Below are 24231 nucleotides of genomic sequence, written 5' to 3' on the forward strand. Positions count from 1 at the left end.
TTTATTTGTAACATCTTTGTCTGGTTCTGGTATCAGCATAGTGCTAGCCTCTTAGAATGAGCTTGAAAGTGTTCCTTTCTCTTCTGTTTTTTGAAAAGTGAGAATTGGTGTTAACTCTTTAAATATTTGGTGGAATTTGTCAGTGAAACTTTCTGGTCCTGGGCTTTTCTTTGTTGAGATGTTTTTGATTACTAATGGTCTCTTCAGATTTTCTTTTCCTTGATAAGTCAATTTAGTCAGTTATGTGTTTTCAGGAATTTGTTCATCTAGTTTATCCAGCTTATTGGTATATAATGGTCCATAATATTCTCTTATAATCTTTTTTGTCTATATATTAGTAGTAATTTCATATCTGAGTTTTGTAATTGGAATCTTCTTCTTTTCCTTAGAATAGTTAAAAGCTTGTCAGTTTTGTTGATCTTTTTGTAAAAACAAACCAAAAAACCCCAGCCCTTGGTCATGGATTTTTCTCTGTTGTATATCCGTTCCCTGTGTCCTTTATCTTGGTTCTGTTCTTTATTATTTCCTTCCTTTTATAGCACTTAGTTTGCTCTTCTTTTCTAGTTCCTTAAGGTATAAACTTAGATTATTGATTTGAGATATTTCTTCTCTTATAATGTATGTGTTTATAGCTATAAGTTTCCCTCTTAGCACTGCTTTTGCTACATCTCAAGTTTTGGTGTACTGTGTTTTCATTTGTCTCAAAGTAGTCTCTAATTTTTCTTATGATTTCTCTTTAGTCTATTAGTTGTTTAAAAGGGTGTTATTTAATTTGTGCAGTTTGTGAATTTCCCAGTTTTCTTTCTGTTACCAATTTCTAGTTTCATTACATTATGATAAAAAATACTTCATATGAGTTTAGTCTTTTAAAATTTACTTATTTTTGTTTTTTTTTTAATATTTTATTTATTTATTTGACAGGCAGAGATCACAACTAGGTAGAGAGGCAGGCAGAGAGAGAGAGAGGAAACAGGCTCCCTGCCAAGCAGAGACCCAATGCAGGGCTCGATTCTGGGATCATGATCTGAGCCGAAGGCAGAGGCTTTAACTCACTGAGCCACCCAGGCGCCCCTCTTTTAAAATTTATTAATCCTTGTTTTGTAGACAACATGTGGTGTGTCTTGGAGAATATTTCATGTGCGCTTGAGAAAACTTTATTCTGATGTTGTTGGGTAGCATGTTCTATTGGGTCTTACTGGTTTGTATTGTTGTTCAAAAATCCTATTTCCGTCTTATCTCTTTGGCTGTTTTATCTGTTATTAAAAGCGGTATATTAAAATCTAAAACTAATACTGTATTTCTCCTTTCAGTTATGTAAATGTTTGCTTCATATTTATTGGGATCTTTCCTTTGGTGTATGAGTCTCTTATAGACAGCATATAGTTGGATCTTTTATATATAGTTATGTATATATTTATATATATTCTGCTAATCTCTGTCTTTAATATAATTACTTATTAGGAAGGATTTACTTCTGACCTTTTGCTGTTTGTTTTCTGTGTGTCTTACACAGTTTTTTCCCTTGTTTCCTCCATTACTGCTGCCTTTTGGGTTTAGTTGATTTTTTTATATTTCCTTTTGTTTATATTCTTTAGGTATTTTGTTTGTGGTCTATTTCTTTTTGAGTCAGTTCTGATAGTTTTTAATCTTTGAAGAAAATTGACATTTCATCTGGATTGTCATGAACTTTTGGTATGAACTTGTTTATAACATTTCCTTGGTAGCTTTTTAACCTCTGTTCAATCTGTAGTGATGTGATCTTTCTCATTCTTTATAATGGCAGTTTTTGTTTCTGTTTCTCCTGATCACTTTGGCTAGAATTTATCAGTATATTGATTTTTTCCTTATAGAACCAATTATTTTTGTTTCATTGATTTTTAGTTTTACTCATTTATTTTAAAATATTTTATGTATTTATTTGAGAGTGAGAGAGTACAAGCTGGGGGGAGTGACAGAGAATGAGGGAGAAGCACAATACCCACTGAGTAGGGAGCCTGACATGGGGCTTGATCCCAAACCCCAGGATCATAACTTGAGCCAAAGGCCGCTGCTAAACTGACTGAGCCTTCCAGGCACTCATTGCTGTGTCTTCATATTCACTTATGTTTTCTTCTGTGATGTCTGATTTTTGTTAATCTCATCCCATGTAATTTACATCTCAGACCTCGTCATTTCATCTCTTGATGTTTGATTTGGGTCTTTTCAATCTCTCATGTCTACTTCACTTTTTCAACACAGGTTATACGTTTAGACTAGTTTTTAATTTATTGTTTGCTAATTCTAGCATCTTTGTTTTTTTTTTTTTAAGATTTTATTTATTTGACACAGAGAGAGAGAGAGATTACAAGTAGGCAAAGAGGCAAGCAGAGAGAGGGGGAAGCCGGCTCCCTGCTGAGCAGAGAGCCTGATGTGGGGCTCGATCCCAGGGCCCTGAGATCACGACCTGAGCCGAAGGCAGAGGCTTAACCCACTGAGCCACCCAGGCGCCCAATTTTTGTTAGTTTTGAGTTAGTTTCTTTTGATCAATGCTTTTTAATTCTGACATGGCATATGATTTCATTGATGTGTTCTGATTTCTCATTGATGAGTGTCTCTGTATAATAGAGTTGATACTATCTTTGGTAAACTTTCATGTTCCATTTACTGCTTGTTTTAAAGGTTTTATTGACTGTAATGTCTAGTTTTTTTGTGTTTTTTTTGGGGGGGGGGGAACAGATGCCTTTTATTGGTCTAAGCAGTGTAACGAGTAATAGGCTTGGACAGAGCTCCCCTGTCTGTCCTGGCTCCCATCATCCCTCTCCTGGGAGTTGGTGATTCACCCCTAGGGGAGAAGAGTGTTCTGGGGAGGGGTGGCAGACAGAGCCAGGATAAAAAATACAGAGCTGGGATCTGAAAGGGGATCAGGGTGAAGTAGAAAATATAGGGTTACCAGATCATCCAAATAAAAAGTCCGTCAGGGTAGAAGAGAGGCTGTTTCCCCACATGGGCCCCTCTGCCCTTGCCAGGAATGGGAGGGGGCAGGAAGCTTCTGCTAGAGATTTCCTGCTGTGCCCTTCGTGCCATTAGCATCTCCCGGATGTTGTCCTCAGCTTCCTTCACACTCCGCTCTAGGTAGGATTTCTTCTGCTCTAATTCTTTAATTTTTTCCTCTGCTATTTTCTGTTTCTCTAACAGTTGACTGTGAATTACCTCCTTGGACTGAAGAATAAACATTCTTCCTACACCTTCATACATGTTAGTCTCATCTACCAAAGTCATAATCTCTGTATCTGTAAGATGTGCATGCTTTTTCGTTCTGTTTAGCTGTTCAATCTGTATGTCTGCAAGCTTCACCTTCTGTTGAGTGTCAATTACTTTGGCTTGAAGTTCTGTGAAGGCCTTCTTTAACTCCAGATCCACGGGAGCCGCCATCTTGGTTCTGTAATGTCTAGTTTTAACTGAACTATTCATCTGCCTTAAAAAGATTACTTTAGGGGCGCCTGGGTGGCTCAGTGGGTTAAAGCCTCTGCCTTCGGCTCAGGTCATGATCCCAGGGTCCTGGGATCGAGCCCCGCATCAGGCTCTCTGCTCCACGGGGAGCCTGCTTCGTCCTCTCTCTGCCTGCCTCTCTGCTTACTTGTGATTTCTCTCTATCAAATAAATAAATAAAATCTTTAAAAAAAAAAAAGATTACTTTAAAAAACCTGAATTAACTATTAAAAGTGCAAGCCCAAATGAACAACAAGAAAAAGCCAAAATTACAGTTCTTCTGTGGATATTTTGATTTATAAGAAATATATATATTTAGTTCTTGACACAGAGTTTTTAAAACCCTTTGATTTTCTTAACTGATCAAAGCAGTAAAGATGTCTTTTGTTTTTCATATCTAGCCCCTTTCAATGATTCCTGAGTTTATGTTGGTGCTGTGACTTCTGGAAAGCCTCTAAGGGTGGAGGCTGGTTGCCTGAAGAATCAACCATGTGATTACGGGGTTGGGATTTTTAGTCCTCCTCTTTCCTTTCTACCTCAGGGGAGGGGAGAGGGATGAGGGCTGGGAGATTTTATTCAGTCACTGAAGGACAATGATTTAATCAGTCTTGCCTAAATAATGAAACCTTCATAAAAATGCTAAATTTAAGGGTTTTGAGAATTCTGTTTTGACAAACACATGGAAGTTCTGGGAAGATGGCATACTTGGAGAGGGCATGGGAGCTTTGTGCCTTCCGCATACTTTTCCTTATTTGTCTCTTCCATCTGGCTGTTCCTGGGTTATATCCTTTTATATAAAATGATTCTCTGATAAGTAGCTTTTTCTGAATTCTGTGAGCCACAAATTAATCCAGTCAAAGGAGGGGATTGTGGGAAGCTTTGATTAATAGCCAGGTGGTCAGAAGCACAGGTAACAACCTGGATTTGGGATGGCATCTGAAATGGGAGGGCAGTAGTCTTATAGGACTTATTAATTAGCCCTTCCCCTGTGGGATCTGACTCTATCAGACTGAATTGAATTATAAGACACCGATGTCCCCAGAGAGTCGAGAATTGCTTGTGGGAAAACCCCCTCACAATATGGTCACAGAAGTGTTCAGTGTTGTAGGAGAGTAGAAGAAATACACAGGAGTGGGTTTTTTCCCCTAGACGTTCAGCTTCTGTTACAAGCTCCTTGTCATCCACATGAAGAAGTTGAAAAGATAGTTTAATCAAATCTAGTAAGAAGTTGGCAAAATCAGGTTTATTAAAAAGATTCCCAGTGTGGCTATCATTAAAAGGAAGTTAAGAGCCACTTGCAAAACAGAAGAACCAGACTTGGTGAAGAAGCAATTTGAGCAGATGAAAGCTAAAGTTTGCGTAGGAGATTCCCCAGAGGGACGAAGGAAGGATGATTTGGAGGACTTGCAGTTGAGGTGCCCTTTCCAGGCTACCTGTGTGTATTGACTTTGATGATAGGACATCAGTGGGCATTGTTTCCTAAGGATGTTATCTGTAACTTGCAGATTTAATATCCCAGAAGAGTAACTTGGAAACAGTTAACAACACATAAGTGATACATATGACAGAGACTATCATTAGACTGTCAAGAAACATATGAAAAACAGGAAATTGTGAAAGAGAAGAAGGAAATTGGGAGAGGGGAGGTAAACACAAACATTTTGGAAACAGTGAGTTTCTTTTCTTAGGTGAACTAGTTGGTAGCTGGCAAAAAGCCAGTCTGCCCTTGAGCATGTTGTCTGGAGTAATTAGGGAAAAAAGAGTTCTTTATTCTCTGAAAAACTTGGAGAATTTAACTGGAGAGTATGTATGATGGATTATCTCTATGTATGGTCTACAGTGGCCTTAATTTAGTACCTGTACCAAGTCAGAACCATTTCCCTCATCTGAATTTTCTCAGGTTTGGTTTTGTTTTTAAAGTACTACAAAGAAAATGTAAATAATTTCCTACTTTTTAAAGAAAGATTTTATTTTTATTTTATTCATGGGAGACAGAGAGGGCAGAAGAAGATGCAGGCTCCCCACAGAGCAGGGAGCCCAAGGTAGGACTTGATCCCTGGACCCTGGGAACATGACCTGAGCCGAAGGCAGATGCTTAACTGACTGAGCCATCCAGGCGCCCTTCATACTTTGTATATAAGTGGTGTGGCATAGTATTTCATTTTCTAGATCTAATGATAGCAAGATTATTTAATAGGAGATTTTTTTATATGTTTAGCTGCAAAGAAACTTCAGGTTTTCCTTGGACTATGTTATTAGCACTGTCCTTTAACGAACAATTGCCCATGATTCTGAGTGTGGCTTTATCAGCTCCTTTATCACCCTAGCCCAGAACACTAAACTTTTTTTTTTTTTTTCTTAATCTTTGGCATACAGAAGGACCTGACATAATGCATATTTGAAATGCATTTTTATTACCTACTCTGTGTTTGTAATGGATCACCTGAAATCATCCAAGAAATACTGATGTATTTCCATATTGGTGACAGGTGTTCTCGTAAGCATTTAGTATATGAGGGTGCTGTTCATCTTAGTTGTGGCTGTTCTGAATTAATTGTGACAAGCTAATAAGATCTTTTCAAAGTTTCTTTCCAAGCTTCTTGAGCTAATGCTTTCCCTCTGGCCAGTCGGGTAGCCTGCACATTAATTTTGATACTCTTTAAAGACATGCGCAGTGGCAGTATCGTAGCCAATGAGGTTTATCCGAGGCGCGATTATTGCTGATTGAAAGACACGTGGGCAGTTACTGTTGATTTAAGCCAATGGCTTGTGTCAACTCCTTTTCCTGGAAAGGGTTTTATTTATTTATTTTTTTTGGAGGTGGGGGCACTATAGTAAAACCTTATGTGTCTTCTTATGGAACTCTTCTCTTTACATAAATTAGTATTTACAGCAGATTTTCATAGCACTTTGAGCACTCCTCCTTTTCACTTATGAAGATTCTTAGAGGATTGGGCACAGATGTTTTTGTGTGTAAATTCTTTTGCAGTTGTGCAGTAGCAAGGGATCATTGATAAAGTTATATAGAACGAATACTTTTTTTTAGGATTAAAAACAAAGAATTCATAAGACAAGGAGTAAGTGGCCTTTTTATGTTTTTACCAAGCTGCTTCCAGACAGAATCTGAGTTAGGGGATGGGCTGGCTGTGGACAGCACCCTTAATGTCGGAGTGTAGGTGGCATTTGGAGCCCCTTAGAAAACGGCCCTGATCCAGGGTCAGCCTGGATAGTCTTCTCTATGTGAGCTCCATGAATTCCAGCACTTGGCTTTTAATGTGCATTGTTAATCACCTTACACTGAAGTTTATTTTTCCATTATAGTGTTTTTTTTTTTTTTCAAGCAAGTATGGGTAGGTAAGTGTTTGAATTCTGCAAGCGTTTGGTTTTCATTTATCCTGATTAAATCCTAAGCTGCTGAACTTTAGGCACACTTTTAAGTTTTCACATCCATAACTCCAAGAATTTGGGGTATGAATTTGAGTGTTTCATAAAGTGGCTTTTCTGTTTTCTTGGTAATTGATTTTTAAAGTGTCATTTTACTGGGATGCTTATCAATGTTTTCATTTTTTTCAAGGAGTTGACTTTAAGGTGAAAACAATTTCAGTGGATGGAAATAAGGCTAAACTTGCAATCTGGGTAAGAGTTTTAAAAATGTATTTTGTATAAATATTCAGCTTGTGTTTTTTAAAGAAGCAGAAATTGATGTGTATAGAGTTCTAGAGGTAAACGATTTATACTAAATAACTTGGACAATTTGTTGGTTAAGGGATAAACAATAAATGGTTATGTCTTATAATTGGGTAATGAGGCAGAGACTTGTTTTACTTACCCCAAATTTTAAAGTGTGTAATCACTCAAGAATATTTAAAACCAGAATGTAGAAAAATCATCTTGTCTGCCAGAGAGGATTATTGTTATTGAATATGTTTCTTCCAAGTTTTGAAGAAGACAGTGTCTACTCAGCTCACACTGATGGCAGTTGTTGGGGAGAAGAGGATGAAGTGATGCTCAGGAAAAAATGTCTTTTTCCTGTTTTTAGTATAAATATTTTTGAAATTTGATTTTGCCAACTTTGGATTTATTTTTTAACATCACTACCCAGTCTTTACTCACTTCCTTTTCATTTGCCTGAGAACCCAAACATTCTGATGCATGTTGCTTTCCTAACTAGACCTTTTCATGATAGTGCTGACTGAATAAAGTAGCATTAATTGTCAAAAACATCCAAGATTCTCGGTGTCTATCTCTGTCTGCCTGTTTCTCCCCAGCTCTTATCTACCTGCCTACTTCTCTATATATATCTAAATGATTGCTAATATATTATATTACATGTATAATTTATAAAAATATGCTCCTATATATCTGATTCTCACATGTACTATGATAATTAGATATATAAATATGTTTTATTGCCTGTGATAATATTAGAACTGCTTCTAATAAATATTAGAATGTTGAGATGTACTTCAACATGGTGATTAAATAGTAAATGTTTGGGCATCAGTTACAGATTGAAACAGCAACTGTTCATGCACTGTATGATCTGATTCATCTTCCTGGCATTCTCTGAACAGCATAGTATTTCTAATACACATTTTATCCCAAATAACATGGAACTGTGTAAATGTGTCTCATGTTTTTCTGTTAATTTTTTTCTAACATATAATACTTCGTATGATTGGTAGCCTGTTTGCCCCCTCCCCAAAATATAATTATGATATCAATCAAAATAGTAATGTCTAACAGAAAACAATTTGGAAAGTGTTGGACTACACCATAATAAAATATACTGAACAATTTAAGAATGTTGGCTTCTTCCTGTACAAAAGCGGGGGCCTGATTTTCCATATACTTTTTTTTTTTTTCATTTTGGGTTTTTTTTTCCCCCAATTTATTTATTTTCAGAAAAACATTATTCATTATTTTTTCACCACACCCAGTGTCCATATACTTTTCATGGTTGAATTTATCACTTCTTTCTGCCTTTGCTACTGTTCTGTGAGATATGCGTGTTAGAGTTGGATCTAAGGCTTGTTGTTTCTGTGAGATCTTTCTTTTATGCAAGAGGTTTTTAAAATTTACTTTTTAGTTCCTGTGTAATAAAAAGGTTGGCAGGTATTACCGAAGTGACATCTTTATCATAGGCATATAAATTTTTTTTAAGTGAGAGGCTCAGTCTCCCAACCCCGAGATCATGACCTGAGCTGAAATCAAGAGTCAGACGCTCAACCAGCTGAGCCATGCAGGTGCTTCAGAGGTTAATGTTCATGTGTGTGCGCACGCGCACGTTACCAACTCTGTCATATGTTGCAAATGTTTTTTTCCTGTTTGTCCTTTGCCTTCAAAGCTTGTTTAGGATGAGAGTGTATATGGGGTATGGATGGGGTCAAGAAGGATGTTCTTGCTATACCAAAGCTCTAATATTTATGTGGTCAAACCATTTTTTCCCCATGAATTTGGGTGTTAGATCATATTTAGGAAGACCTCCTCACTCATTAGTAGAAATACATGAAACCATTGCTTCTTCTGGTTCTTCTGTGGTTTTTAAAATATATGTGTAAAATCAGTTCCTCTCCAGCTTGGGCACTCCTCCTAGGATCGGTCAAATAGAGTAGTTGAGTCCAGCCTGAGTACAGTACCCCACTAGAAAGTGCTGCACACACATCACGACCTACCTTGGCTCCTCTAAAGCTTTCTCTATATCCTGCCCTCACTTATACTCCCACATTTTAATATTTAGCCTTTCCAGATCCTTCCTAGTCTTCTATTCATTTCTATCTTTAATAATCTCTTTCCTCCTCTCCTGTCAGAGAAGAAAACCACAGATAATAAGCTTGCTTTTCTTACCTACCAGGGATGCTTTTGCAGTTACTGCAAATTCCTATCTTGAAAACAAACACAAGCAAATGTTAACTTTTGACTATTTAAGCATATAAATTTTATAGGTGTTATAAATCCTGATCCAGTATTGTGGCACAGGGTTTTTGCCCAAATTATCATACCTACTCAGACATTTTATAAGTGGATCAAAAAAAAAAATCCAAGACTCTGCATAACTGGACTGATTTAGATATTTGTGTGTGAAGTGTCAATTGTGCAGTATTTTATTTTAACATTAAAACATTTTTTTGCTCTAGTCTTTTTTTTTTTTTTTTTAATTTATGAGAGAGAGCAAGAAAGCATGAACAGGGGAGGGGTAAAGGCGATGGAGAAACAGACTCACCACTGAGCGTGGAGCCTGACATGGGACTTGATCCCAGGACCCTGCGCTTTCTGACTGGTGTACATCTTATGTTCCTCTCGCCCAGTAGGAGGCAGAAACATGTGATAGAAAGTGATTTGGTTTTATGCATTTTCCTAAAAGAAGATACACCGAAAATACTTTCCAACCTAAAAATTGTTTACGTAAAATAAGATACTCCTGTAATTCTCCTTTTAAAAAAAAAGTTAAGTGGGTTTTAACCTTGATTCTACAATAGAATCGCCTGGGGAGACTTTGAAAACTTTTGGTCTTTATCATAGACCAGTGAAACCAGAATCACTAGGGGTTGGAATTTTTCATTTCCAGGAAATTTCATTGTGCTTCTGAAGTTGAGAACCATGGGTTTTTCATGTGTAATAAACGGGTTCCACGTGTAATAAAAATCTTAAAAAATACCCCTTTACTGACATGTGTTTTTCTAGAGATGAGTCAATATTTCTTTATTTTCTGGAACACTTGTCAGTAAGAGAACACATCCAATTTAAATTTCGGGTTTTACAATTTTTTTTTTAAAGATTTTATGTATTTATTTGATAGAGACACAGCAAGAGAGGGAACACAAGCAGGGGGAGTGGGAGAGGGAAAAGCAGACTTCCAGCCCGATGCGGGGCTCAATCCTAGGACCCTGGGATCATGACCTGAGCCGAAGGCAGATGCTTAATGACTAAGCCACCCAGGTGCCCCTAATTTCAAGTTTTAAATGAGCTTGAACATGGATATTTTTAATAACGCAGTTTGACATTCTACTCTTGATATGTTGACGATCTTTTTTTTTACACTTTTTGAATTTAATAATAATTGTCACTTTTAGGATACTGCTGGTCAAGAGAGATTCAGAACATTAACTCCCAGCTATTACAGAGGTGCGCAGGGTGTTATATTAGGTAAGGTTTTACTTTGTGATACTGCTTTAAATATTGTTGTTTTATTATTGCAATTTCTGATTTTCCCTATCTGCGAAGGTCAGTAAGTTTTTATTTTTCTTGAGGGTCCCTTTATTAACTTGAAGTTATATTAACTTCATTTAGTATTAATGAATATTTAAACTTTCGAAATTTCTTTTCAGTTCTTTGTCTGGCGATTGAAAGATAAAGATCCGATTAATTTATTTGGTTTTAAAAGCACATGTTGATGAGGATATAATTGAGGATTAATCCACAAATAATTGTCTGTCTTAAGAGTGTTACCAGGAACTGATCTTCAGTCAGCAGTGTATTAACATTTGCTGTGCATTTATAAAGGAAGAAGTGTGCTAGTTGTTTAGTTGAATCTCTTTTATTAGTCCTAAAGAGTATCAACAAAGCACTTAACATTGTTGATCCATAATCATACAGAATTTAAAAGCCAAATATGGATTCTCACTGTAAGTTGTTGAAAAGTACTTGTTATTAATATTCCTGGGAAACTTCCTAAAAATAAATATTGATCAATTTTAGGGAAGATTATCTTTTTATATTATGTCATTAATTGTGAGGTTTTAGGTTCATTTTATCAGTTTAACAGCAACTCTTATTTTGGTTCAGCATCTTTAAGTTTAGAAAACACTTTTTTTTTTTTTAAAGATTTTGTTTATTTATTTGACAGAGAGAGAGTAGGAGAGCACAGACTGGGGAAGTGGCAGAGGGAGAGGGAGAAGCAGGCTGAGCAGGGAGCCAGATCCAGGACTCAATCCCAGAACCCTGGGATCCTGACCTTAGCTGAAGGCAGTCGCTTAACCAACTGAGCCACCCAGGCGCCCCTAGAAAACACTTTAAATTAATAAAGTCTTTATATTAATAAGCTCTTTACATATTAAAATGTAGTGGGATGTAAGATGAAAGTGATAACAGGGAGACAATCAGGATCCTGTCCATTAAGTTTTCATATTTTTTCAAAAGTTGCAAATTCTGGTTCTTATAAGAAACAAGTTAACAGGGTCACAGTTGTTTAAATCCATGGAAGAAATTTGGTATTTTGCCACAGATTGGGATCTGAACATTTTGGGTTTTGGATCAATGTCTTTTAATTACCAATGGGAACAGCTGTTGTTTTGCTTAAGTTAATTTTCAGTTATTGCACAGGATATAATTTAATTTCTCTCAGAGTGTGTCTTAATAAAATTGAAATGTGTGTAAGTGTATGTTTATTCTTATTTTTTAACACACTTGTTTCTTCCATCTGGGTTAACAGTTTACTGACTGTTAAACATTTGAAGGCTTAGAAACAGACTTACCTACGTAGAAATATTAGCTTTTAGTCACATATCAGAAATATAATGTCATTGCTTCTTATTTTTAATGCTTATTTAATAAGTGACCCTTTTTATTTCAGTTTATGATGTCACAAGAAGAGATACCTTTGTTAAATTGGATAATTGGTTAAATGAATTGGAAACATACTGCACAAGAAATGACATAGTAAACATGCTAGTTGGAAATAAAATTGATAAGGTAAGAAGTCAGACACTTTGCATCTTGACTGTATTTTGGTAGCTCTTCTTAATCTTTATATTTACCTTTCAGGAAAATCGTGAAGTTGATAGAAACGAAGGCCTGAAATTTGCACGAAAGCATTCCATGTTATTTATAGGTAGGTGTGTGAACATATATCCTTTCATTATTAAAGAGGAATTTTAAAATGGAGTTTTTGCTACATTTTTCTCTTTATGAACTGTGAAATGTATGTACTTAGTTCATCATTTTCTTGTGCTATGAAATCTAACTATAGAGCCAGGTTCATTTTTCCTTCAGTTAAAAACAAAAAAAAAAACAGGTCTCATTATGTGAAGTTGCATAGGACACAGATCCTTCCTCTCCAGATATGATGGCATTCAGTAAAGGCAGGCACCCAGCCCTGTAGTTATACCGTGTGGTCCTTGTGCTGGCGGCAGTGATACCACCTGGAAGCTTGTTAGAAATGCTTCATTTCGGCCTAACTCAGCTTTTCTGAATTAGAACCTCTGTTTTGACAAGATCTTCCTGTAGTTTGTATGCACATTAATACTTAAGAAGCACGGTGAAGTGTAGGGTTCAGCAAACTATAGCACGGGGCCAAATCTGGTCCCATCATTTGTATGGGAGGACAGCCTTACCTCCTTGGTCATCTACACGCTGTCTGTGGCTGCTTTTGTGCTTCCTGGCAGAGTTCAGTAGTTATGGCAGAAACCGTAAGGCATTCCAAGCCTAAAATATTGACCATCTGGCTCTTTACAGGAAAAGTTTGTTCCACCCCCTGTCTAGAAAAGTGGACGGACTATATCACTTTGGAACTTTTTTAACATGACAGGTTCCCTGGATCCTTTTCACAGGTCTGAAACGGGGCCTGGAAGACAGTTTCTAAAGACACCCTAGTTGATTCTGATGTGAAGCCAGCTTTAGGAATTATTGGTTGAGCTATTCCACTGTTAGAATCTTCTAGGAATTAAGAAATGGAAATAAAAGAACATCATCTATAGATAGAAGCTGGGTGCTATAAGTGGAAGATAATAGGGAATTTGGGAAAGGAATTGAGTACTACCTCTTCTGCTTACTTGCTGGGTGTCCTTCATTTTGATACATTAGTTCAGAAAACGCTTACTGGACTCTGAGAATATAACAGACAGATGAGCAAAGTGGACAAAGTCCCTGACCTCATGAAGCTCACATTCTAGTAGAGGAAACAGGCTTGAGTAAGTAGTGCTGTGAAGGAGAGAGAGTATGACGGGGGGTGGGAGGTAATTCGGGGAAGTTCTTTGAGGTGTGCCATTCGAACTAGAAACCGTAATATGAAGATCTAGAGGGAGGCTATCTCAGGTTGAGAGAATAGCAAATACTTCCTGAGGTGGGAATGAGTTTAGAGTGTTGAAGGGACAGGAAGAAAGCTTGTGGGCTGGAGTATAGTGTATGTTGCGGGGAAAGGTGGTGATAATGGGAGATGAAGTTTAAAAGATCATTTGGGGCCTTACAGGGTATGGTAAAGAAATGAATTTTATTCTAAGTGTGGAAAGCAGGGGAGTGGTGCTGTAATCTGATATTCTTTTAAAAAGACCTGTTTGTACAGAAAATGGCCCCTGAGAAACAGAAGCAAGAGGCTTGTCATTCTCTTAGAGTGGCCCAGATGAATAATGCTGGTGGCTTTGACTGTGGGAGTGCTTGTGGGTAGCTTCTGGAAGGTTGGCAGATCAAGGAGATATTTGGATGGTAAGGGTGACAGGCTCTGCTGATAGACTGGGTATTGAGGGTGAGGAGAGAGAGCAGTCAGGGATAACTCTGAGTCTCTGGCCTGAGCGAACTGGTGAACTGTGCTGCCATTAGCTGTGTATGAGCGTGTGAGGTAAGAACAGGTTTGGGTAAGGGAGTGGGGAATCAGGAATTCCGCTTTGCATCATAAGGATGAACCATTTTTTGGAGAACCCGTGGACATGCTGGTCATTGGCCTTGAGGTGGTATTTTAAGTCATGGAATTAAAGTGGCCACAGGAATAACTGGGAGGAAAACGGCAGAAGATTGAAACTGGGGTGCTCCGACAGTTAGAGGTCAGCAGCAAGAGGGGGAGTCGGCCAGCAAGGCTGTGATGAATGACATGCTGGTGAGAGGGGGAATCCGAGGAGTGTTCAGTGTCCTTCTGAAAGTCACGTGAACAAAGTATTTAAAGGAGGAAAGTGATCAGCCGGATCAACTGCTGCATGTTGAGTAGGAGGAGGTCAGTAGATTTGACGAGATGGAGAACGTTGGTTGGTATTTTTTAAAAGAAAATGTCAATGGAGTGGTGAGAACAAAGACCTAGTTAGAGTACAGTTGACCCTTGAACAATGAGGGGTTAGGGGCCCTGACCTTGAAAATCTGCATATGACTTTTGCCTCCCCCAAAACTGAGCTGCTAATAGCCTCCTGCTGATCTGAAGCCTTACTGATAAACAGTTAACGCCTGCTCCGCATGTTCTGTGTCTTACATACTGTGTTCTTACAGTAAAGTAAGCTAGAGAAAATGTTATTAAAATCATGAGGAGAAAATACCTTTACAGTACTGTACTGTATTTATTGAAAAAAACCCATGTGTAAGTGGAATAGCACAGTTCAAACTGGTGTTCAAGGTTGTTTAGAGTTTGAAGAAAAAATGTGAGAAAAGAAAGGGGAAATAGCATACGTAGGTAACTTTTTTTTTTTAATTTCTTTTTAGTGTAACAGAATTCATTGTTTATGCACCACACCCAGTGCTCCATGCAATCCGTGCCCTCTGTAATACCCACCACCTGATTCCCCCAACCTCCCACGCCCCGCCCCTTCAGAACCCTCAGATTGTTTTTCAGAGTCCATAGTCTCTCGTGGTTCACCTCCCCTTCCAATTTCCCTCCACTTCCTTCTCCTTTCCATCTCCCCATGTCCTCCATGTTATTTGTTATGCTCCACAAATAAGCAAAACCATAGGATAATTGACTCTCTCTGCTTGACTTATTTCACTCAGCAGAATCTCTTCCACTCACGTCCATGTTGCTACAAAAGTTGGGTATTTGTCCTTTCTGATGGAGGCATAATACTCCATAGTGTATATGGACCACATCTTCCTTATCCATTCGTCCATTGAAGGGCATCTTGGTTCTTTCCACAGTTTGGCGACTGTGGCCATTGCTGCTATAAATATTGGGGTATAGATGGCCCTTCTTTTCACGACATCTGTATCTTTGGGGTAAATACCCAGGAGTGCAATTGCAGGGTCATAGGGGAGCTCTATTTTTAATTTCTTGAGGAATCTCCACACTGTTCTCTAAAGTGGCTGCACCAACTCGTAGGTGACCCTTGATGACTGTTTCGCTTTGAAAGAGATGAGAGAGCCGGGGTGGCTGCGAGTCGGGTGCGCGGGCTGGAATGCAGGGTGGGTGGTTGCTTGGTTGGTTAGGAAGATGGACAGTAATTTCGGCAGGCTTTTGGGCTGACTGATACAATCCAGGAGTGAGGGCCCATGATTCTTCAGTGACTGAGAAGGGGTGGGATCCGAGGAGCTGGGAAAGGGGATGCGCCTAGACTGCAGCAGGGGCCAGTTCATCCGCTGTCACAGGAGCGAAGACAGAGCTAAGGTTACAAGTGCCGGCAGGTTGGGGAGCCTCTAGGTAGGAAGATCAGTAGCTCCTGTCAGATGGTTTCTGTTTTTCTCAACATAAAGTTAGGTGAAGAGCTGAGATAGAGGAATTTTATGATAAAGGAGTAAGAGGGTCATCTCAGATAGTCAAAAAGGTAATGACGAGGGAAAGGTAGGCTTGGGGGGCAGGGCTCGCTGTCCCACATGAGTTTCTTGGGGGCCATAAATGCTCTTAGGAGATCGTGTCTCATTGCCAGCACAGAACAGCCAGACTGTTCAGCTGGGAGCCTGAATTTCCTTATTCTGAAATGGGAATAATAATCTGTTTTGGGGGGGTTGACTTTAAGAACTAACTGAAAAATTAAGAAGGAGCTTTGGCATATCACAAAATTCCGGGCTCACATACCACTCTTCGTCTGGATAGAATTGAATAGCTCAACTTTGAGAGTTGGGGGAGGTTCACGAATATTAAACCTGTGCGAAGAAACTGCTGGTTTGCCTCTGTATATACTATCGGCTGATATTTATGCCATAATAATTTTCCAGAAAAGCATAGGAATAGGACCGTAAAAGAATAGACTCTCACATTTTTTTCTTGACTTTCAGAGGCAAGTGCAAAAACCTGTGATGGTGTACAGTGTGCCTTTGAGGAACTTGTTGAAAAGATCATTCAGACGCCTGGACTGTGGGAAAGTGAGAACCAGAATAAAGGAGTCAAACTGACACACAGGGAAGAAGGCCCTGGAGGAGGAGCCTGTGGTGGTTACTGCTCTATGTTATAAACTCTGGGAAACTCCATCTCTTGCATATTTGATCAGATAGTGACATCTTTCTGTATATAAACTCTAACTGCTATTTTAGGGACCTTGCAGTTTGCACATATTTGTTTTGTATCATGGCAGTAAATATTTGCAAGAAATCAGACTCATCAGCTTTCCCAGGTACAATGTTATGGTAAGCATGCACAGTTTGCAGTCTACAGTTTTTTATGTAACATAAAATAAGTGTACTTTTTAAAGTACATTTGATTTTATGATTTACATTTATCATGTGATTAAAAAATCCACCTATCTAGTCTATGTTGATACAAGGTCTACTTTTGGTCTTCTCTTTGCTTAACTACTCCTATCAATTACTGAATTAATTGGTATGTAGAACTCCCAGAACCACTGGGAGATATTCAGGTATCATCAAACCTGGCAGATTTCCTTTCAGGAATAACACAGAGCATGATTCCACAGCTTTTGTAGGATGTTTGCTGACAGATTCTCTTTTAGTACTAAGCAAAATTCTCTACAGGGTGCAGTTCAGGCCAATTTATAATTAAATCTCTGTTTGTTCTGATGATGCTTCTAAAACAGCATTGATGTTTTAAGAAGTTTGGTCTTACTTTTGAATTTTCTTCAATGAGTAGCTCAGTTGTTCACTGGAGTTTTAACTCTGTGACATGTACATTGGACTCTGACCCTTTGCGCAGCGTTTTTAGTTCTGTGGTGTTTGGCAGAATGGCAGTAAGGTTTTCCCCCATTTTGGTTTTGGAAGGAGAAGAATAGTGTGTTTATGTAACCCATGTAGTACTTACCACTTTAAAAACCAACACCTTTTTCCATAAATGTTGGTGGCGTCTGTCCGGGTATGTCCGTTGTAGCTTGTGTAATGTTGATGAACATCTGTATCTTATGACTTCCCTAAATGGCTAGTTGATATTCAGAAACCTATATCTGTGTTTTGAGGGTTGGGAAAAATAGAACACTAAATGACAATATGAGAAAGACGGATTGCTTCCAGATTTTGATGTGTGTGGGAAAATACTGTTGCATTGAAAATGTTGGTAATTTACTGTAACAAGTAGCCAATAGTTTATCAGAACCAACTTGTACAGACTAATAAATCTTTTCCACAGTATTCAGTTTTCTACCTCTTGCTATTATACATTACATTTTTTTTTCACTCGTATGTTACTTAATTTACATTGATACCGGCTATATGAAGCCCCCAAGGAAGTTATTTGTCCTTTCAGGCAGGTTACCATGATAGCCTTCACTAAGATTTCTGATACTAATTTCTGGGCAGTTTGTTCTTTGTATACGTTGCAAATGATAGACTTTTTCTGGGTCACCTTTGCAATAACTTGTGATAGTGGGTTTACTTCAAGTTGGGTCCTTTATGAACTGTACATCTTCCACGTGAGAAAACCTTGCATTCTACTTGGTTCGTGCTTGTGACACTATATGTGATTAAAGGTTTTATACATTATATATGTATTTACTAAATATAAAGCATTTACTCCTTTACTGTTGGAGAAAGGTAGCTAACACATGTACTTAAGATTTGTGTTACATTAAAGCTGTAGATTTGTATATTTATGTTGTGTCTGTATTGACAAGACATTTATTTCTGTTTATTGCTTTTTGCTCCTTGAGCTATATAATAATCTTTTTGTGCATTGGATTTTTGTGTTGATTTGGTCAAAATTTGGATACATATGAGTCACTTTTAAAAAACTAATTTTGTTTGATAGATTTATATTGTAACCTTTTATAGTTTTCGAAATAAATACAGCCTGCTTTCCCTAGATGCATTTGTGCAGGAGGTATTCTACGTTTCCCTGTTACTCTCATGGGCTGAGGAACATCTGAATATAGTGTTACTCAGATTCTCATCTGTTATATGGCTTTCACTCTACTGTTTTGTTGCAAGCTTATTTCCTAGTGGAGGTTTCCTAACTGAAGTAGTTACGATATCTGAAATTAGTCACTTGGATAGGTGAGGATTTTGTTAATTCTTCATTTCCAAATTATTTGAAGTAGTTTAAAAGTGCCTTTTGCAGATGGTGCAAATTGGAACAATTGGAATGTCATGTTTTGAATTGTAGGGGTACTGACACAGACCTAAATGAACAAATAAATACTCAGTTTATATTAGATTAATAGTTAACATTTATCAGAAGCTTCCTTAGGGCAGGTGTTGTTCCAAGAGCTGGATTATTTTTATTTCATTAAACCTCACAGCAACCTTAAGAGATTGCTTTGTACACCTACTATGCTCATTTTAACAATGAGGATAATGACACATAGGTTTGCTAGGTAACTCCCCAAAGATCACAAAGCGTCATCAGTGATGGAGCTGGAGTCCAGTGAAGGCATTTTTCATATGTCCATGGTTTCAACCATCGTTCCTTTTGCTAAGGCTGCCTACTAGCTCTTTTGTTGTAACACAACAGGATTAAACACATTCTGTCATTTTTTTTAGACATTTTTTTGTTACGTGTAATAAGAGTAGGTCAGATTTTTTGGTTATAAATTAAATTCCACTGATGTAAACTAACCAGGTAAGTCATTTGATCTAAAAGTTAAGGGAGTAGAGAGACTGGTCTCTTAGTCCTTTTCCTTCTTGGAATGGAAAGAAAATCCCTGACTTTGGAAAGATACAAAATCAGGAGATGTATTTGTATTTGTAATTGGACCTGAGAAAAATTAAATCTGGGAATAGTCTCTTTTTTTGTTTGTTTGTTTAGAATAGTCTTTTGCTCAAAATTGAAATCTGGGGGACTGGGGGAATGTTTTCGTTTGAAGTATTTAATCGCTGTATCTACAGATTCACACTTGGAGTTGACTTTATAATTGAACACAGTGGAACTGAACTTGATTTTGATTCATTGTACTTAGCATACTCAAAGAAGTATATGTGATTCTGCACAAGTTTGGAACTGTCACCCCATAGTTCATAAAAGAACCCTTATATCACTACCTTTTCTCTCTGTGGGATGGCACAGACCTACCTCATTTCCATAATATCTTTAAACACAATCCAGTATATAGTTTTTTGTATTTTCAAGCAAACTTGGATAATCCTCTAGGTACTCTGGATTGTAGTTCTTCTCAATATTTAGTATTTTGCTTCTTTATCTTGGGTTCCATTTCATTAGTCATACTTCGAAAGTTTTTTGTCTGTTCAGATAGAGGGAAAAAGCCTTTAATCTGTTTCCGGAAGACATTACCCTAGTTCTGACCCCAGCTGTTCCCTTGGATAATTAACTAGAGACACTATCATGGGTTTTGTCTAAGAATGTTGAAAAAAGTAAATAGGAAGAAACAGGCTAAGTCAGACTTAGCCTAAGGAATATAAATATAGATTTTCCCAGGGATCTCTGATTTTTTCCCCCCAAATGGGAGCATCCAGTTTGAACAACAGCAACAACAACAAAAAAGGAATCAACTTCTGTTGGGGCATTAAATTTTACTATTTGTTATTAGCTTTTTGTTTCCTATTTAGGAACCCATGCTCTTTCTGATTGTGGTAGAGAGTTGCAGAGCTGTTGTGTTCCACATACATTTCCAACTATGTGCACACCTGTTCGCAGTCTTGCACCCCCCCACATCTCTCACACTTAATTCTTTTTTTTAATTAACCAGTGATAAGAGATAAATTGTGCAATTTATTTATATTTCTTTGATTACTAGTGAGATTGGCACTTTCAGTATTTTATTGGATGTTTGTATTTTCTTTAATTCCTTGCTCCTATATGTTACGGTCACCCATCTAACATTCACTTCCATCCACGTTTTCTTTGGATAATGGGCTTGCCATGCCCCCACCTCTACGTAGGGCTGGCCTGGTTACCTTTAACCATTGCTACTAACGGTCCCTCTTCCCCCACCCCCCAAAATAAGTGATTCAAGGATAGGCACCTGACCCAGCTCAGACTGCTTAGATACAAGAGGCTTCCTTAGGAACAGCTGAAAGAAGACACCTTCTTGGAAGATAGTGTGGTGTGAAGATTCACATTTGAACTTGCTGCAACTAGTTTTTCTAATACAAAAGGAGCCAGCCTCAGGGCTGTACCCACCCCCCCCCCGAAAAAAATGAGAGGGAATCTAAATTGGAGCCCTGATGAAATCTGGAACATTTGGATCAAGTTGGACCTGAAATCAGCCCTAATTATGGACCTTTTACTGATGTGAACCAATAAACTCCGTTTTTGTTTAAGCCAGTGTGAGTTGGATTTTCTTTTTTCTTGGTACCAAATGTATGCCACATGAGTATATATGTTCTTATTTTGTAAGGGCTCTCCATGCACCGAGTTCAGTATATTGATACTTATTTGCATAGGGAAGAAAAAAGTAACACTATCACTTGAAAAGCTATTACTCTTAAATAACAGTATTTTAGTGAGGTTACTTTCATATATTTCTTTATAGACATTCATATAAATAAGTTGTATTCATACATGTGATTTTAAGGACCTCTTCGTTTATAGGGTCTCATGTTTTTTGGTTTAGTTTCCTTTGTCACATGAATACTCAGCTCTTAACCTCTCCTCCCTGAGCTAATCAGTTACAACCTGGCGTGTATCCCCTTTTGCATTTCTCCATGCCTCCATAGTTGCCTCCAAAATGATATGCAATATGTATATATACATTGTTATATAACAAATGGCATCATCTGTGTGTTTACCCCATTTCCTTTCTTACCTTACCATAGATTGTGAAAATCCCTGTAGACCAATTGATATGCATCTAACATCTATTTCAGTGATTGTGCAATATTAATATTCCATGGTTTGGGGTATGGATTACCAGGGTGTAACTACTGCTGTAGTGATGGGCGTTTCTATTGTTTCCATTTATCGCTTTTGCAGATGGTACTGCAATAAATATTCTGTGCACAGATCTTTTTGTTTCTGTGGGATATATATCTTAAGAGTTGGATCCATGGGTCAAACAAAATTGTATTTTTTAGTTTTGATACATTCTGTAGATGGCTTTCCAAAAATGTGTAACAAAGAACATTTCCACCAGCATTCCTCATCAGCCACAGGAAGTGTTACCAAATTTTAATTTTTGTTACCTAGTATTTGCAAAGTGTAACTTACTTCAGTTCATATTTTCTGTAGAGCATATTTTCGTGTCTGTGGGCCATTTGGATTTGCTCTTTTTTGAAATGATTATTCATATTCTTTGCCAGTTTTTCTGTCAGTTTTGAGGGTTTTATCTTCCATAAGCTCTTTGTGTAGTATAGCTATTAACCCGTATGTGTATGTTTTAAGCATTTTTTTTCTGACCTGTGTTTGTGTTTTCGCTCTAATGATGCTGTGGTTTTTCATACAATTTATTATTATTATTATTATTATTATTATTGTATTTTAAACCTTCTGGGTTCTCCAGCTCTCACATTGTACATGCAGTCTCCTTAGCCTCTTCTGGGATCATGGTTTTCTTTTTTCTTTCTGAACCACTAAAACTTGGAATTACTTTTGCTTATGTCATAAGATAGAGAGCCATCATATTCTCCATATGAATATCCAGTGTGCCTGCACTACACATTAAATACATTTTATTTTCCCCACTGAGTTGAAATACCAGTTTTGTCCTAGATTAAATTCCCTTAAGTACTGGAATCTTCTTTGGCCTATTCTAGGGTCTCTTAACCTTACAAGTTAATGCATTTCGGTGTAATTGGTTTTCTTTAATCCTGTGCATATTGTTTCATGCTTTAAAAAACATTCTTAGAAGGGCTCTGCAGCTTTCATCAGACTGTCTCAGGGGTCTGGTGAAACAATAGTTTTGATGTTAATGGCTCTATAATGTGTTTTTGGCTAGTAGGGTGAGCCTTTTCTCATCCTTTTTCAATTTGTTTTTTACATATGAGTCTTAAAGATCACTTTATCCTTTGCCCATTTTTTAAATAACGGAGTTTTTTTCTAAAATATGATATAGATACTAATCCTTTACCATTAATATATATTGCTGAAGTCTTCTCTCAAGTCATGATTTCTCTTTTGGATTTGTTTGAAATATTGCACAATTAAAATATCTTAAACCAGAAATTTATTCATTTTCATCAATGTTTTAAAAACTGGGAATCTAATTGGAATGACATTTTTACTTGCCATTAGGAAACATAAGGATATCTTTGTCTGTCCAGATTTTTACCGTTTTAAAAACTGTTAGTTTTCCTTGCATAGGTCCTGAACTTTCTTAAAAGTTATTCTCAGGAATTCTTTTTTTCATTAGTGTGAATAGAGTTGGTTTTCTCATTTCAGAATCTGTGTAGTTGCTTTTCTGTCTATGCAGGTGCCAAATCAGCTTGCTCCTTCAATTTAAACTAGAGCTGCTATTTTTTTTTCTTTTTTTTAGGTAAACTAACAATTACATAATTTATTTTAAAATGTGTATTATCTAAAGGAAGCTGCAGGCATCTTGTTTTGATAACTTTGAGTCTGTGCCCTGACAAAGTGGGTAGAGAAAACCTCCCATTTCACACCAGCGGTTAAGGTTTGCATACCCCCAGCCTTTTGTAGAGGCCACTCCTGTGCTGCTCCTTGGCCAGCACTGCCCAGCTCTCCCAGCTGTCTCCAGGCCATAGCATTTTTGGTTTTCTCTGGGCCAAGCTCTCCCTGGGATCCACCATTTTGACTTTTTCTAATGTAGTAATAGTGAGACTGGGCTGTCCTTTCTGTTGATAACTTTGTGTTCTGTGAGATTCATAAAATTGGGAAGATTTTCCTATGTTTTTCTACATGCTGAAATACTTAATTTTAAAAAGGGATATTTTCTGTTCATTGCAGGATTCCTAGAAGTCAGTATAGCAAACTGGTTAAGGGTGTGGCCACTTGGCATCAGAGTATGTTCATGTTCCAGCTCAGTTATTTTACTGCTGAGTGATCTTGGGCCAATTACTTAACCTTTTTGGGTCTCATTTTCTTCATACTGAAATTGGGATATGGCACCTGGGTGACTCAGCTGGTTAAGCATTTGACTCTTGATTTCTGCTTAGGTTATGATCTTAGGGTTGTGAGGTCAGCCTTCACATTGGGCTGCACTGGGTGTAGAGTCTGCTGGGATTCTCTCTTTCTTTGCCCCTCCCCCAGAGTGTGTGGGCTCTCAAAAAGAAGAAGGAGGAGGAGGAGGAGAAAATGGGATAATAGTCTCCATAACTATGTTGGGTTGTAAACATTAAATGAACAAGGGAGTATAAAGCCTTTTATAAAATTTTTATTAACATATAATGTATTATTTGCTTCAAGGGTACAGGTCTGTGATTCATCAGTCCTACACAATTCACAACACTTCCCTTAGCACATACCCTCCCCAATGTCTATAACTCAACCATCCTATCCACCACCCCTTCACCCCCCGGCAACAACTCTCAGTTTCTTTACTGAGAATAAGAGTCTCTTATGGTCTGTCTCCCTCCCCGGTCACATCTTGTTTCACTTTTTCCCTCCCTATGTCCCATGAACCCATGCCCTGCCTCTCAAATTCCTCATATAAGAGAGATCATACGATAATTGTCTTTCTCTAATTGACTTACTTCGCTTAGCATAATACCCTCTAGTTCCATCCATGTCGTTGCAAATGGCAAGATTTCGTGTATTTTGGTGGCTGCATGGTACTCCATTGTGTGTGTGTTTGTGTGTGTGTGTGTACCACATTCTTTATCCATTCATCTGTTGATGGACATCTA

The 24231-nt window shown here is 37.7% G+C and overlaps 2 protein-coding genes and 1 pseudogene across 2 annotated transcripts in view; 2 read left to right on the plus strand and 1 right to left on the minus strand.

The window, feature by feature from the left end:
- The window catches only part of RAB18 (RAB18, member RAS oncogene family), a 36826-nt gene extending 18487 nt beyond the window's left edge, over window positions 1-18339 (plus strand). The window contains exons 3-7 of the mRNA XM_044229190.1: window positions 7043-7104; window positions 10542-10614; window positions 12041-12159; window positions 12232-12298; window positions 16369-18339. Coding sequence (XP_044085125.1) covers window positions 7043-7104; window positions 10542-10614; window positions 12041-12159; window positions 12232-12298; window positions 16369-16544 — 497 coding nt within the window. The 3' untranslated portion in view covers window positions 16545-18339. The remainder of the gene's footprint in view (window positions 1-7042; window positions 7105-10541; window positions 10615-12040; window positions 12160-12231; window positions 12299-16368) is intronic.
- On the minus strand, window positions 2706-3438 carry LOC122892546 (prefoldin subunit 1-like). Its single transcript, XM_044229191.1, has one exon. The coding sequence runs from the start codon at window positions 3409-3411 to the stop codon at window positions 2926-2928; it is 486 nt and encodes a 161-aa protein (XP_044085126.1). The 5' UTR covers window positions 3412-3438; the 3' UTR covers window positions 2706-2925.
- Window positions 6132-6263, plus strand: LOC122892743 (annotated as a pseudogene).
- Window positions 18340-24231: the final 5892 nt, after the last annotated feature.

This window comes from Neovison vison, chromosome 12, assembly GCF_020171115.1.
Source record: "Neovison vison isolate M4711 chromosome 12, ASM_NN_V1, whole genome shotgun sequence".
Taxonomy (NCBI): domain Eukaryota; kingdom Metazoa; phylum Chordata; class Mammalia; order Carnivora; family Mustelidae; genus Neogale; species Neogale vison.